Source organism: Dryobates pubescens, chromosome 25, assembly GCF_014839835.1.
Source record: "Dryobates pubescens isolate bDryPub1 chromosome 25, bDryPub1.pri, whole genome shotgun sequence".
In the NCBI taxonomy this organism is placed as follows: domain Eukaryota; kingdom Metazoa; phylum Chordata; class Aves; order Piciformes; family Picidae; genus Dryobates; species Dryobates pubescens.
In genome coordinates, this window is record NC_071636.1 from 17,449,322 (window position 1) to 17,465,566 (window position 16,245).

Here is a 16,245-nt window from a genome sequence, read left to right on the forward strand (position 1 = left end):
AATCCAAGCACTCCTATTTTATGTTCACCCTTGCTTTCCATGCTGAGAGACAATGGCTCTTTCATAGGACATCTATGCAGCAGGAAGATATGAGTAACTATGGACACTTCTCAGGAGTGGCACATGGAAAACATGTCCCAAAATGGACACATCCATTTTATTTCAGGTCTTTCTACCTGGCTCTCATTTTAGAGCCATAGGATTTTTCTTTGTGTTTCTTATTTTTGTAAGCAAGCTCTGCTCAGGATTAAGAACAGGATGAAAAGAAAATGAAAGATGATCCAAGGGCTGGAGTACCTCTGTTATGAGGACAGGCTGAGGCAACTGGGGTTGTTCAGCCTGGAGAAGACTTGGTGGGGGAGACCTTAGAGCTGCCTTTCAGTACCTGAAGGGATCCTACAGGGATCCCTGCAGGGGGATTTCTCCTAAGGGTGTCTAACAACAGTCATACTCCCAGGCTGCACAAATCCAATGTTCCAAACCTCAGGAGGTGTCTTCTCCCAGATGCTTCCTACTGTTGCGTATCTTGCAGTTACTGATAAACCAGGCAGTCTATGATTAACCTGCCAGCTTTAGTGTTTGTGTGTGGTTTTAACTCCATGCCAAGGCCTCTCTTTCTCACCCTTCTGCAAGCAACATCTCGAATTGTGTTGACTACTCATCCTTCCTCTGTTTTACTCAAAGGCAGAGATCAAACAAGTAAGCTAGGCATTTTTGGTTTATCTTTCTCATCTTTGTACTACTGCTTCCATGTCATTGAGAGGACCAGGGGCAATGATTTGAAATGAAAGAAGAGCAGGTTTGGATTGGGTGTTAGGAACAAGTTCTGTACCATGAGGGTGGTGGAATGCTGGCATAGGTTGCCCAGGGAGATAGTTGAAGCCCCATCCCTGGAGATATTCAAGGTCAGGCTGGACAAGGCTCTGAGCAACCTGATGCAGTGGAGGATGTCTCTGCTGACTGCAGGGGGGCTGGACTGGAGGACTTTTAGAGGTCCCCTCCAACTCAAATCATTCTATGATCTTATGAGTCTACGATTCTCAATTTAGAGATTTCACTTAGGAAATGTTTTATGCCCAAGTGTCTTCTTTAGTTCCAGTCTCTGGGATTTTGCTATCCCAATTTAATTGAGAGATCTGGATTATAACAAACTCAAAGTCTCAACACCAAACCTGGAAGAAACCACCAAGTTCCTATTTTTCATCTAATAAATTACATTTGCTATGCCAATGAATCCTCAAGAGAACACCACATACTTCACCTAATAATAAATAATGGTACCAGCTGCTTTTTGCTTTGTGCAGATTATGGCAGACACACTCCTCACTCTGAATTGTAGAAATACAGGAGTTTACTCTTCCTGGAAAAATGTTCAGATTTTTTTTTTCCTTTCCTGAACTGTTCTCCTTTCCCTTTCCAGATCCTTGGATGCCCCCAAGGTGCAAAACTTCCCCTGTTTTGAAAATTTCCCCCTGGGGACTGGACTAGATACAATTATTTCCTAAAATATTTAATCCAGCAGCGTTAACTTTGGCCAGTTGACGTAAATATAAGTGAGGGAAGATGAAAGAGTAAAAATTTAACTCTGCTCTCTGAAGCCAAATGCTCCCTGCGGCACCAGCAGGCAGGGGACAGAGACACAGAATCCTGTGATGACAGAGACACATCACACACTGGACAACCAGCCCCTAGCCAGACATGACAGGCTTCCTAGCAGACCTGGTAAGTACCTGGTGAGGTATGTGCAGCTGTGAGGTTGTTGTACGCTGCTGCTGTTGGAGAGCAAACCTAATCAGCCAAAACAGCCAGGCTCCTATTCACAAAAGGCACCTCAGAAGAGGTTTTGCAGGTATTTCACCTCAGATGCTCTGCCATCCATATTTTTATCAATACACTAACATTTCTGAAATGTTTTTGTGTACTGGAAAATATTTGCTTATCCTCAAACATCTTTGCTTTGCTTACCTGCTAACATGGACTTTTCTTAAACCTCTCACTAATTATTTAGTGCAAGAGCTGGCAGGCAGAGGTTTTGAAAGGAAGGGAACAAGGACTGGGTGTTGGCAGATGTGGCATCTTGACAGAGATACTTGTGGGAGTCTGCAACATATTTATCCACATTTATTTATGGTTGAGCCTTGAACCCTCATACATGAGCGAGGCAGCCCTGTCATGCAGGGAGGAGGAATATGGCAGGGCTCCTCTGAAAGGCTTTCATTCACGTAGGGCTTATTCACTATGCTGCTGCAGTGCAAACCTGGCCCCCGGGCAGGATGTGCATTTTCAGATCTGTAGCTGACTAGTTCTGTAACTGACTAGTTCTGTTCCCAAGCCCCCAAGAGGCTAAGATGAGCAATGCTGCTTGAGAAGGGCAGGAGGAGCAACAACAGCCAGAGAGGACCCTAACTTCCTACAGCAGAGCTCAGCAGAACCAGTGCAGAAAGGAAATTCTGCCCCAACACTTTTCCTTACTGCTCCCTCCTCTCCATCTGTGTGAAAAAATAAATAAGGCTTTTCAAAAGCTGCCACACTGACAGAAACCAGAGTAAAAAAAACATGCTGCAAGAGGTATCAGCCTCTCTTTTTGACCCATTTCAGTGTTCTGGTTTTCTGTGGATTTTTTGTGTGGTGGTGGTGGTGGTGTTTTAATTTTTAGAAGTTTAATTTTTTTCCCCCTGTGGTTTCAGGAGGCTTTGCCACACAGCTTGAATTGAAGGATCACTCAGGGGCCTGTAAGGTAGCTAGCACAGCAGCTGCTTTCTCAGATAAGACAGGAAAGGTCTTGGGTACTACTGTGGGCACAGGTCTGAGCTGCAGCTAGCCTGGCCACCGTCCAGATAGCAAAGAGGAAAGTAAGACCTCCCTCCTCAAACCCACCCTGGAAAGTATTAGCCCTGGATGACCTTCAGCTTACTACTCTGTGGATTAATTATCAATAAGAGGAAGGACATGCAAAGGTTTCCACTGGACAAGGCTGGATGTAGGGAAATCACAGGAGGATGCACCCTTCACAGCAGGGCATGCAGAGGGATCATGCTTATCTGCAAATCTCTGGAGCAAATGGAAGATGCATTCCAAGACCAGCCTGATGCAGCTGCCTCGCTAAGAAGACTTTTTTCCTTGTCTGCAGGTGCAGTACAGGGGACTCTTCCAAATGCTCACTGTCCTGGGCATTGGTGGAACATTCCAGATCGGCTTTCAGATTTCTACCATCACCTACATGTCTCAGGTAGGCAAAGAGCACATGGCACAAATCTTAAGTGTGGCACTGAGCCTACTTTCCTGGCCTAAGGATGCTCTCTTGTGGCAGTCAGCAAGGGTTCACCCACAGCACTCTCCTCTCATCATTCTTTCCTATTACTGTGCTGTCAGGTAAAGCATGTCAAAGTTTTGGAAATGGAAGAAGAGAGAGGCCTGCAACTTGGTTTTAGGATAGAATAGAATAGAATAGAATAGAATAGAATAGAATAGAATAGAATAGAATAGAAGTAGAATAGAATTAACCAGTTTGGAAAAGACCTTTGAGATCATCGAGTCCAACCTATCGCCCAACACTATCAAATCAACTAAACCATGGCACCAAGCACCCCATCCAGTCTCTTCCTAAACACCTCCAGTGATGGTGACTCCACCACCTCCCTGGGCAGCACATTCCAATGGCAAATCTCTCTAACATCCAGCCTAAACTTCCCCTGGCGCAGCTTGAGACCATGTCCTCTTGTTCTGGTGCTGATTGCCTGGGAGAAGAGACCAACCCCCTCCTGGCTACAACCTCCCTTCAGGTAGTTGTAGACAGCAAGAAGGTCTCCCCTGAGCCTCCTCTTCTTCAGGCTAAGCACCCCCAGCTCCCTCAGCCTCTCCTCATAGGGCTTGTGCTCCAAACCCCTCTCCTCAGATACACTATGCTTGGGGTGGCATCTTATCTCCCCGATAAACCTACAGCTCAAGTACCTGCTTCAGAGGTCTCATTTGACACTACTCTTCACCACCAGACTGTGTCTCAGTCCCTTGGACAAAGAATATCCACTTTTAAAGGCAAAATGAACTGTGTCTGTTAGCTAACACATGCTTAGAGCCTGTCTGAAAGAATGACTTTAGATGAAACAACAAAATGATGTCCTAGTACGATAAAATACCTGCACTAGAGCCACAGCTCCTGGTAACCAGAAGCCTTTTTTCTGTCTCAGCATGTCAAGGCCTTCATCAACGAAACCTGGCTGGAGCGATACGGACACCCCATCCACCAGGACAACCTCCTGCTCCTGTGGTCTATGACTGTCTCCATCTTTGGTATAGGAGGTCTCTTGGGCTCCGCAGGAAGTCGATACCTGACTGTCAAGTATGGCAAGTATGTATGTTTAGAAACAATTTGTCAGCTGAATCTCAGCTTAAGGAAATTGCAGTTGAGGTTTTCAGTGTGAGACACTTTCAGCCTTAGTCACGGCTGTAACACTGCAGGGTTAGCTCTGCTGTCAACAGCTTGTGCTGCTGCTTGCCCTTGTTCTGTGGCACTGGCTAATCAGCTGTGCTGCCAGCCTGTCACACCAGATGAGGGCACTCAGACTGGGGGGAAAGGCAGACCCCAGATGAATAGAATAGAATAGAATAGAATAGACCAGGTTGGAAGAGACCTTCAAGATCGTCATGTCAAACCCATCATTCAACACCAACTAATCAACTAAACCATGGCACCAAGCACCCCATCCAGTCTCTTAAATACCTCCAATGATGGTGGCTCCATCACCTTCCCGAGCAGCACATTCCAATGGGCAATCACTCTCTCTACAAAGAATTTCTTCCTAACATCCAGTCTAAAACTCCCCTGGTGCAGCTTGAGACTGTGTCCTCTTGTTCTGGTGCTGGTTGTCTGGGAGAAGAGACCAACCCCCACCTGGCTACAACCTCCCTTCAGATAGTTGTAGAGAGCAATAAGGTCTCCCCTGAGCCTCCTCTTCTCTAAGCTAAGAAACCCCAACTCCCTCAGCCTCTCCTCATAGGGCTTATTCTCCAAACCCCTCACCAGCTTTGTCACCCTTCTCTGGACACGAAGACCAAATGGGTTTCTTGGTGGTGCCACTCAAAATACAGCAGCACTGACATTCTCTGACATGCTGCATGTGTGCTTCATAAGGCTTTTTGCAAGGGCAGAAAAGCTTTAAGACTTTTCTCAGCTACAACACCCAGAAGTGTTTCACAGTATCAGAGTGTCACAGGACATTAGAGGTTGGAAGGGACCTCAAGAGATCATCTTGCCCAACCCCCCTGCCAAAGCACTTAGGGTAGTCTGCACAGGAATGCATCCAGGTGGGGTTTGAAAGTCTCCAGAGAGGGAGACTCCACAACCTCTCTGGGCAGCCTGCTCCAGCGCTCTGTCACCCTCACTGTAAAGAAGTTTCTCTTCATGTTGAGGTGAAATCTTCTATGTTCAAGTTTGAACCCATGGCTTCTTGTCTTATTACTGTGCACCGATGAAAAGAGCTTGGACCCCACCCCCTGACACCCACTCCTCAGATATTTATACACATTGATAAGATCCCCTCTCAGTCTTCTCTTCTCAAAACTAAACAGCCCCAGGTCTCTCAGTCTCTCTTCATAGGGGAGATGCTCATGTCCCCCTCATTTCCAAACTCCCAGGCCCAGCACTGTGAGCACAGAGCACCCAGTGCCAGCCATGTGGAAGGGCTGATTTTCATAGAATCATAGAATCAGTAAGGTTGGAAAAGACCTCAAAGATCATCAAGTCCAACCTGTCACCACAGACCTCATGACTACTAGACCATGGCACCAAGTGCCACATCCAATCCTCTCTTGAACACCTCCAGGGATGGTGACTCCACCACCTCCCTGGGCAGCACATTCCAATGACGAATGACTCTCTCTGTGAAGAACTTTCTCCTCACCTTGAACCTATACTTGCCCTGGCACAGCTTAAGACTGTGTCTTCTTGTTCTTGTCCTGGTTGCCTGGGAGAAGAGACCAACCCCCTCCTGGCTACAACCTCCCTTCAGGTAGTTGTAAAGGGCAATAAAGTCTCCCCTGAGCCTCCTCTTCTCCAGGCTAAACAACCCCAGCTCCCTCAGCCTTTCCTCACAGGGCTGTGCTCGAGGCCTCTCCCCAGCCTTATTGCCCTTCTCTGGACACGTTCAAGAGTCTCAGTGTCCTTCTTAAATTGAGGGGCCCAGAACTGGACACAGTACTCAGGGTGTGGCCTAACCAGTGCTGAGCACAGGGCAGAATGACTTCCCTGCTCCTGCTGGCCAAGAATAGTTTCTTGATGCAGGCCAGGATGCCATTGGCCTTCTTGGCCATGTGGGCACACTGCTGGCTCATGTTCAGCCAGCTGTCAATCAGTACCCCCAGGTCCCTCTCTGTTTGGCAGCTCTCCAGCCACTCCGACCCCAGCCTGTAGCACTGCATGGGGTTGTTGCAGCCAAAGTGCAGCACCCAGGTCACAGATGAATAATGTCACAAAACTAGCAAGACAATTCCACCCAAGACATTGTACATGCTGGGAGCTCAAGTGCCATTCCCTTCTGATTTACAGAAGATTTTTTTTCTTTCCTGTGTTTTCAGAAAGAAATGTCTCCTGTGCAATAACCTGCTCATGATAGTGGCAGCATCTATCATGGGCTTCAGTAAAGCAGCCCAGTCCTTTGAGATGATTCTAATTGGACGCTTCATGTGTGGAATAAGTGCAGGTAAAAGATTTTAAAGTAAGTAAGAACCTTCCACTAAGAAAACAGTGCACCTGCATCCCAAAAGGAAAGCTGTACATTTCCCAAGATCAAGGAATTGGACTGTACAAATAAATAAATAAAGACAGGACTCAGCTACTTCTGTAGAATAAGTTAGAAAATCCAGTGATGAAGAGAAATCTCAGATGTGGGTTGAGATATGAGGAACAGTTTGGTGCATGAGGCTTAATTATTTACATGCAATTTTACTTCCACTGCTTACAATGTTTTTCTTCTCTCTCACAATTCTCCCCTCAAGGTCTTTGTGTCCCTCTGCATCATCAATACGTTGGGGAAATTTCCCCTAGGAAGTTTCGTGGCTTTGCAAACTCTACCTCCTCTTGCTTCTGGACACTGGGAAAAGCCATAGGGCAAATTTCAGGACAAAGGTATAACAGTGCTGATTTCCCACCCACCCAATTAATTTCTGGATTCCCTCTCCCTTTTGATTCTTCCTCTGCTTTCCCATATTTTGCTTTCTCTCCTCAAAACCAATGCAATGAACATTGGGTTGTTTTTTTTTCCTACACACATATTTTATCCCCACCAGGGAGCTGCTGGGCAGCCAGTCCCTCTGGCCCATGCTGATGGCATCCTGTGGACTTCCAGCACTCATCCAGATAGTCACTCTGCCCTTCTTCCCTGAGTCCCCACCATATCTCCTCATGCATAAAGGAGACCAGGAAGGCTGCAAAAAAGGTAACCAAGGGCTCCAGGTTCCTGTTCCTCACTTGGCTTTCAATTGGTTTGTGACGTTTGCTCTCCTTATATGGAAAACGCTAAGCAGGACACAACTGATCCTTGCTCATTTCTGAGATGACTCTGTGAATACCTTCTGAGTACATTTTCATTGTAGTCCCCACACAGAACATGAAACTGCTTCTCACTACAGTTCCCTAGTAGAAAAGCCTTGGCATTCAGCTGGCACCACCTGAGCAGTCAGTCTGCTGCTGAGTGATAAGTGACAGATGGCTGCTGGCAGTGCAGGGCTCCACAGGGCACTCCTCAGCTCTGATTTTTGGCTGTGCACTCTGCTCTTATCCCAAGAGGAGAAGGGAGAAAAGTGGACCAGAGGGCTGGGAGGGAGTGATCCTGCACCTCAACAGGCCGCTCTGTCCCTCTGTGCAGGAGAGGACTGGGGCTCTGGAATTCCCTAGAGGACATCTCTGCTTCACCCCACAGCCCATGCATGCTGTGCTGCCAGACACTTGCATCACCTACTCAACAAACTCCTTAGGCAACGAACAAGAGATGAATTAACATGGCAGGTCTCGCTCTCCTTCTCCTCCACAGCCATAAGGCAGCTTTGGGGAGAAGGCCATCACCAAGCAGACACTGATGACATCATGAAAGAGAAGGCAACAATGAAAAACACCAAGATTTTGAGTGTCCTGGAACTAATGAGAGAACCAGCTATCCGTTGGCAGCTGTACATGATAGTTATTCTGACCGCCACAGTTCAGCTATGTGGCATCAATGCAGTTGAGTGCATTTCCCCCTTAAAGCCTCCAAACACTTACTGAAGACCTTAAAGGAGGTATCACTGTTCCCAGGAGCTCCCTCTGTTGTTTTCAGGCTTCTCAGGCCACAACTTGCTGGTTACCAGCCCTCCTACAGCAGTAGCAGCAGTCAGCAAATCTTGGCCAGGCTCCTCACGTGACATCCTTTTTTGCCCAGCTCTTAAGAGGTCCTTGCTGGAGTTACCTCCTTCAGGAGTTAGACCATTTTTGGAAGCCATCAGAAGGGCCCAGAATGGAATCCACAAGGTCCCTTCCAACCTCTAATGTCCTGTGATACTGTGACTCTTACAAACGAGTCCACTTTTGATGCAGCAAAATCCACAATGTAGTTTTAGATTCCTGCTCTCTGCCACTGCTGCTCTTTGCCCCCCAGCTCTCAGGACCCCATGATGTTTAGGAGGCAGTACCCTCACTCTGCTTTTAAAGCTAACCAACAAGCCTGCTCACTGCTCTGCCAGCTTCTGCAGCTCTCCCTTTCTTCCTCACAGCAGCACTTTTCTGGGGTGAGTTTTGAAGTCACAGCTTTGCAATTGCCTGCATGATTCTTCTACCTCAAACATCACACTGCAGCAACATCTGTAAAAGAAATAAACAGCTGGGTCTAATCCAGCTTAAGCTGGAATCTTTATCATCTCAGTATATCTCTGCAGAGATAGTTGAGAAGCTGCTTGCTTTACCGCCTCATGACTCCACCTCTTGAGAAAGAAGAGTTCATCCTGCAGCGATGTGTTTGGATGGACTCCAGAACTGATGACACACCTGTTTCTGCAGGCACCTAAATCAGGACTCAGCAAACCTAATCACACTGCAGCAGCTAGAGGTCCTTCCATCCCAGCATTTTATCAGTTATAAAAGGACCTAATTAATTAGTTGTTTTTGTCTGCCAATAAAGCGAATGAAACCAAAAAAGAGTGTAGCTCACTCCAAAGCTGAAGAGCAAGCTCCTTGGTTAGCAGCTCCTCTCCAGGGCAGTGTCTCACAGATATAGGTAAGAAATCAGGGTTTTTTCTTTTCCTACTGATTTATGTGTTTATTCCAGATTTATTTTTACACCTTTGAAGTCCTCCAGGCAGCTGGCTTTGAGGAAAGAATGATCTCCTACATGACACTTGCTGTTGGTCTCTCCGAACTTGTAGCTGCTGTGGTCTGTGTAAGTGACACTACGATGGGAATGGGTGACAATTTGCTCCTCTGGCACTGATACCAGTAGCATTTCTGTCCTTCAGAGCTCCATCATTGAGAGATTGGGCAGGAAAGTGCTCCTAAGAGGAGGCTATTTGGTCATGGGCTCACTGCTTGCTGGTATCACCATTACTCTCTCCCTACAGGTAAGGAAACTCTTCTCATGGCAGGTTTCTCTCTCTCTTCTATTGAAAACCTTTGCTCACAGGTGGGACCATGGTGCTGAGAGGAAAGTGAGTCTCCAAAGTGCCAAAATAATTTCCATGTTACCCTCTGGAATATTCATATCCTTAAGATCAAACTCATCTATACATAGGATTAAATCATCTTGTACTCCTGCCTTACTTTCCATGTGATACCATGAGCCACATCTAGCCTGGCCTTTAAAACTTCCAGGGATGATGCTTCTACCATCTCCCTGGGCAACCTGTTCCAGTGTCTCACCATCCTCATGGGGAAGAACTTCTTCCTAACACTCAATCTGAATCTATCCATTTCTAGTTTTGCTCCATCCCCCCAATCCTATCACTCTCTGACTCCCTAAAAAGTCCCTCCCCAGCTTTCCTGTAGCCCCCTTCAGATACTGGGAAGCCACAAGAAGGTTTCCTCGGAGTCTTCTCTTCTCCAGTCTGAACAGCCCCAACTCTCTCAGTCTGTCCTCATAGGAGAGGAGCTTCAGCCCTCTGATCATCCTTGTGGCTCTTCCCTGGACACCTTCCAGCACCTCCAGATGCTTCTTGTAATAGGGGTTCCAGAACTCCAGGTGGGGTCTCACCAGAGTGGAGTAGAGGGGGACAATCACCTCCCTTGATCTGAAGGCCACACTTCTCTTGTTACAGCCTAGGATCTGCAAGTGCATACTGTTGGCCCATGTTGAACTTCTCATCCACCAGTACCCCCAAGTTCTTTTCTTCAGGGCTTTTCTCAAGCCAGTCACTGTCCAGCCTATATTGATGCTTGGGATTGTCCCAACCTGGATGCAGGACCTTGCATTTGGTCTTGGTGAACTTCATGAGGTTATCTTTGCTGCAGAAGATGCTGGGAATGCACATTTTTTTCCTCAGAGTATAGAGTTCACCTCTGCAACTGTGTCATAGAAAAGAATAGAATAGAATAGAATAGAATAGAATAGAATAGAATAGAATAGAATAGACCAGGTTGGAAGAGACCCTCAAGATCATCGTGTCCAACCTATCATCCAACACCACCTAATCAATTAAACCATGCAACCAAGCACCCTATCAAGTCTCCTCCTGAACACCTCCATTGCTACAGCTTCTTCAGAAGCAAGTCATTCATCCAAGAGCAATCCCATAGACACTACCATAAAATTATCCTGGAACAAGGTGGCAGCAGACTTCCATTTCTGTTTCATTCACTAAGGATCTCAAGCACAGGAAGAAGAAATATTTTTTTCCTGAAGCATCAAATCTTGTATTTTTTTGACTAAGATGTAGGAAAGTTCCTTTTCAGTACCAGTTATTGAACCTGTCACCTAATAAAAGAGATGAAAGATGTTATTTGGCCTTCCCATAGCTCTACAGGACAGGGGGAAGCACTTGGGGTCAAGAAGAACAGGGTCAAGGGTCAAGGGTCAAGGGTCAAGGTGCAAAAATGCTATTCAGACTTCCTTTAATTGAAGGCTTCCAAGCTGGACAGCTGTTGTGCACTAGCCAACCTGCTTCTGTGCTCACCTAACAAAAAGCTGCTCCATCCACATGAAAAAGCATGACTCACATTGCTCACATTTCTCTGCCAGTCTCTTCACACTGTCTATTTTCTCTTGAGGTGGCAGTGTTGGAAAACAAGCAGCATTTCTCACCTATGCTTATCAACAAATTTCACTCCAAAGTTCAGTACATTTGGATTTTTGTTGTTTTGTTTTTCCCCAGGACTGGTATTTCTGGATGCCATACTGCAGCCTTTGTCTGATCATTTTGTTTGCAGTTGTCTTTGCAGCTGGGCCAGGTGAGTACTTCATTCAAAAGAAATAAAGGAATGCATCAAGAATAGTGTGGCCAGCAGGAACAGGGAAGTCATTGTGCCCCTGTACTCAGTACTGGTTAGGCCACACCTTGAGTACCATGTCCATCTCTCGGCTCCTCAGTTTTTAGAAGGATATTGAGACACTTGAACGTGTCCAGAGAAGGGCAACGAGGCTGGGGATAGGCCTTGAGCACAAGCCCTACCAGGAGAGGCTGAGGGAGTTGGGGGTGCTTAGCCTGGACAAGGGGAGGCTCAGGGGAGACCTTATTGCTGTCTACAACTACCTGAAGGGAGGTTGTACCCAGGTCGGAGTTGGTCTCATCTCCCAGGCAACCAGCACCAGAACAAGAGGACACAGTTTCAAGCTGTGCCAGGGCAAGTTTAGGCTGGAGGTGAGGAGAATGTTCTTCACTGGGAGAGTTGATGGCCATTGGAATGTGCTGCCCAGGGAGGTGGTGGAGTCACCATCCCTGGAGATGTTCAAGAGGGGATTGGACGTGGCACTTGGTGCTATGGTTTAGTCATGAGGTCTGTGGTGACAGGTTGGACTTGATGATCTTTGAGGTCTCTTCCAACCTTGGTGATGCTGTGATTCTGTAAGTCATGTGTTTATTCATGTGGCTAGGGAAATACTGCAGGATGTTGAATAATATTTAGCATAAGTAAATTCATTTAATGTTGTAGTTATTTGAATGTTGTGGGTCCAATCATTGGCCAGAAACTTCCACCAGGTTTAGGTTCTGCTAATGAGAGAAAAGGAAGAGAGCAAAACGTGCTTATCAGAAAAACACAGAAAAGAGAAAGCAAAAGCAGATGGGTGAAAGGGGTTTTTCTTCTTTTTGCCTTTTTTCTTTCTACTTTTTTTTTTTCCTAACTAAGAAAAGAAAGAAAAAGAAAAGCAAGAATTCATTTAAATTCAATATTCTGTAATGTTCCATCTTATTCCATGGATAGCAGTGCTGAAAATCTACTTTGGGGTCATTCTTTCTGTGGCATGGACTACCTGCTCTTCTTTTCTTTCCAAGCCTGTTAACATTTAAAAGATTTGCCTCCCCAGGAACTGAATCCAGAAAGATCACTCATTGGTGATTGTGGCCGTTTGACGCTGTGCCTTTAAGAAAGGGGCACACTGGCTAAATGTTTGTAAAATATTTTGGTATTCTAAACGAATTTCATTGGCCAAGTATAGGGGGGAGGTGAGATTGGACCCAGGGGAGCTGGGAACTTCCTCTCAGTCTTCCTTCCTTCGCTGTCCCTCTCGGCTGGATCTGCTTCTGGGATTCTGGCCAACTAAGATAAGATACTAACTCCCTGTGCCAGGCCTTTCTTCCTTTCCTGCCCTGTTAACCGTCCACATCTCTTTTCTACCTCTTTTGGGGGAGAAGGGAGGTAGGATGGTGAAGGGGGCACAGGGGGAAGCCCCCTCTGTGGGGGGTCTGGTTTCTGGTTGAGTTCATTTGCTGTATATTCCTGTATATATTGTAAAATACCTGTATTTGTTGTGTTACATATAATCTGTTTCCTTGTAAAATATAATCTCATTTCTCCGACTGGGTTTAGCCGTGGTCTCTTTCTCAGTGGGGGAGGGAAAGCAGAGCCTTTCCTTCCAAACCACCACAGTGATTTTGCAGGATCATGTTGGGAATTCTTGTTAATAAGAACAGTTATTCCAGCCTTACATAGCTTCTTTCATGAGATGTCAGACTTTCTCAAGCATTCATAGACTCAGAGATCACAGAATCACAGAAACATTCAGGTTGGAAGAGACCCTCAGGATCACTAAGTCCAACCCAAGATGCTACTCTACAAGGTTCACCCCTAAACCATATCCCCAAGCATCACATCCAAACGACCTTTAAACACATGCAGGGTTGGTGACTCCACTACCTCCCTGGGAAAGATGCACAGAATGGCTTAGGTTAGAAGGGACCTTGAAGATCATCTAGTTCCAACCCACCTGCTGAGTCTCCCCAGTAAATGCATTTGAATAATTTACCATCTTAATAAGCTGGACCCTGGCAGTTTCTAAGATGCCACAAAGATGTTATGTTCTAAAATCCGGTGACATGCTCAAGTCTTTTGAATGCCAGTCCATGACAGCAGCATCTACCTGCTGATTGCATAATATTAATGTCCAAGCCAAACACATCAACAGTTCTTACTCTTCTTTCCCTTCAGCTGGTGCCACAGTTGCTGTTAGGGTTGAAATTTTCCAGCTCTCCTGCAGGCCTCCTGCCTTTGTGGTCGGTGCAGTTATCAACTGGGCAGGCGTCTTTGTGATTGGAACAACTTTCCCCTTCATTGTGGTGAGTGACTGTCCCTGGGATGCTCCCCAGGGCCACTGAGCTCAAGTTGGCCATGGGGGCACGAAGAGCAGCAGGACATGATAATGCCATGTCAGTCCAGACTGGCCTGGGCACCTGCTCTCCCCAGTCCACTTTTCAAGTGAAGCCACAAGAACTGAAGGACTGAAATGTAAAGGTACCTAATACCTGATTTAAAGGTGTTTAATTCATATCTAATACCTGATTTAAAGGTGTTTGATTCAGACTGAAATAGTTGTGAGAAGTCAAAATGCAAAGAACTTATCAAATTCAAAGTCCTTTGGAACCCCCCTACAAAAACTGTGTCAAGAAAATGACAAAAGGAAAGATTTGCTCATCCTGCCCTCTTTCTCACTTTGCTCTTCCCTGCAGGAAAGACTCAAGCACTTCTGCTTCCTCATCTTTATGGGGGTACTTTTCACTTCAGGGATAATTATCCACCTGTTCCTCCCAGAAACAAAAGGAAAATCAATTGTGGAAATCACAGAAGAATTCCATAAGCTAAACTTTAAAAAGAAGCATGTTCCAACAATAACAAATCACCCCACAGAGGATTACACCTTCTGCACCAGGCTTTGACTGGTCTTTAGGAGGAGTGAAGCTTTCTTCAGAGGAAGGAATAAAGGCCTTTGCAATTTTCTGGCTAGCAAGTCAGTCCAAATAGGCTGTCAGCCTTCACATCTGCCACTTACAAGGTTTCCATTTTGCCAGACCAGCACCTTTCTTCAGCACTCCCCCCAGGGCAGCTTAGAAAAGGGGTGGTGGCTGATACTAACAGGAGAGACTCCTGTGAATCATGAAGATTTTGGCTTAATGTGCTGATGTGTAAATCTCTTCTTAACAGAGCAACTAATATACACTGAAACCACATGTAGAATTTATAGACACTCTGCTGACCACAGAGAAAGGGCAGACCGGTGATGTCCTCTCTCTCTCTCTCTGATTTTGGTGTGTGTTTTTACAACCCTGCAATGCCAATAGTCAAGTTCTTGGCTTGCTCTCTCTGACTAGGGTTCAATTTATAACAGATGAAAGAAAAAAAATTAGTGGAATAGTAATTCTTTGTTTCTCCAGACTCAACTGAACTATCAAACCTTTGCAAGTTCTTATGCACAGCACCATGTTGTCCTCCTGTTGCATCTAGCTTGACAAACTTAATTAGAATAGAATAGAATAGACCAGGTTGGAATACATAGAATAGAATACATAGAATACATAGAATAAACCAGGTTGGAAGAGACCTTCAAGATCATCGCATCCAACCCATCAACCAATCCAACACCACCCAAACAACTAACCCATGGCACCAAGCACCCCATCAAGTCTTCTCCTGAAAACCTCCAATGATGGCGACTCCACCACCTCCCCAGGCAGCCCATTCCCATGGGCAATCACTCTCTCTGTATAGAACTTTTTCCTAACATCTAGCCTGAACCTCCCCTGGCGCAGCCTGAGACTGTGTCCTCATGTTCTGGTACTGGCTGCCTGGGCGAAGAGACCAACCTCTGCCTGTCTACAACCTCCCTTCAGGTAGTTGTAGAGAGTAATAAGGTCACCCCTGAGCCTCCTCTTCTCCAGGCTAAGCAACCCCAGCTCCCTCAGCCTCTCCTCGTAGGGCTTATGTTCCAAACCCCTCACCAACTTTGTTGCTCTTCTCTGGACTCGTTCCAGCAAGTCAACCTCCTTCCTAAACTGAGGGGCCCAGAACTGGACACAGTACTCGAGGTGGGGCCTAACCAGTGCAGTGTACAGGGGCAGAATGACCTCCCTGCTCCTGCTGGCCACACTGTTCCTGATGCAGGCCAGGATGCCATTGGCCCTCTTAGCTGCCTGGGCTCATGTTCAGTCTACTGTTGACCAACAACCCCAGGTCCCTCTCTACCTGGCTGCTCTCCAGCCACTCTGACCCCAGCCTGTAGCTCTGCATGGGGTTGCTGTGGCCAATGTGCAGAACCCGGAACTTGGATGTGTTAAATCTCATGCCATTGGACTCTGCCCATCTGTCCAGCCTGTTGAGGTCCCTCTGCAGAGCCTCTCTACCCTCCAGCAGATCAACACCTGCCCCCAGCTTGGTGTCGTCAGCAAATCTACTGATGATGGACTCAATGCCCTCATCCAGATCATCAATAAAGATGTTAAAGAGCACAGGGCCCAGCAATGATCCTTGGGGCACACCACTAGTGACTGGCCGCCAGCTGGATGTGGCACCATTCACCACCACTCTCTGGGCTCGGCCCTCCAGACAGTTTCTAACCCATAGCAGTGTGCTCCCATCCAAGCCATGGGCTGACAGCTTGGCCAGGAGTTTGCTATGGGGAACGGTGTCAAAGGACTTGCTGAGGTCCAGGTAGACTCCATCCACAGGCCTCCCCACATCCACCAGGCGGGTCACCTGATCATAGAAGGAGATCAGGTTGGTCAGGCAGGACCTGCCCTTCCTAAATCCATGCTGGCTGGGCCTGATCCCTTGGCCATCCTCTAAGTGCTGTGTGATTGCAC

General features: G+C 46.6%; 1 protein-coding gene across 1 annotated transcript; it reads left to right on the forward strand.

Annotated features, from left to right (window-relative positions):
• Window positions 1-689: 689 nt before the first annotated feature.
• On the forward strand, window positions 690-14,394 carry LOC104299703 (solute carrier family 2, facilitated glucose transporter member 11-like). The gene is made up of 13 exons (XM_009899888.2): window positions 690-699; window positions 1,599-1,722; window positions 3,131-3,229; window positions 4,188-4,348; window positions 6,574-6,698; window positions 6,994-7,123; window positions 7,285-7,433; window positions 8,028-8,215; window positions 9,294-9,404; window positions 9,481-9,582; window positions 11,329-11,404; window positions 13,601-13,728; window positions 14,119-14,394. The coding sequence occupies exons 2-13, from the start codon at window positions 1,699-1,701 to the stop codon at window positions 14,323-14,325; spliced, it is 1,500 nt and encodes a 499-aa protein (XP_009898190.1). The 5' UTR covers window positions 690-699; window positions 1,599-1,698; the 3' UTR covers window positions 14,326-14,394.
• The last annotated feature ends 1,851 nt before the right edge of the window (window positions 14,395-16,245 follow it).

Bases quoted from the DNA above. Each gene is read 5' to 3' on its own strand.
- LOC104299703 (XM_009899888.2), top strand. From the start codon at position 1,699: ATGACAGGCTTCCTAGCAGACCTG. The intron at 1,723-3,130 runs GTAAGTACCTGG...CCTTGTCTGCAG, and splicing joins CAGGCTTCCTAGCAGACCTG to GTGCAGTACAGGGGACTCTT. The intron at 8,216-9,293 runs GTTGAGTGCATT...TGTTTATTCCAG, and splicing joins AGCTATGTGGCATCAATGCA to ATTTATTTTTACACCTTTGA.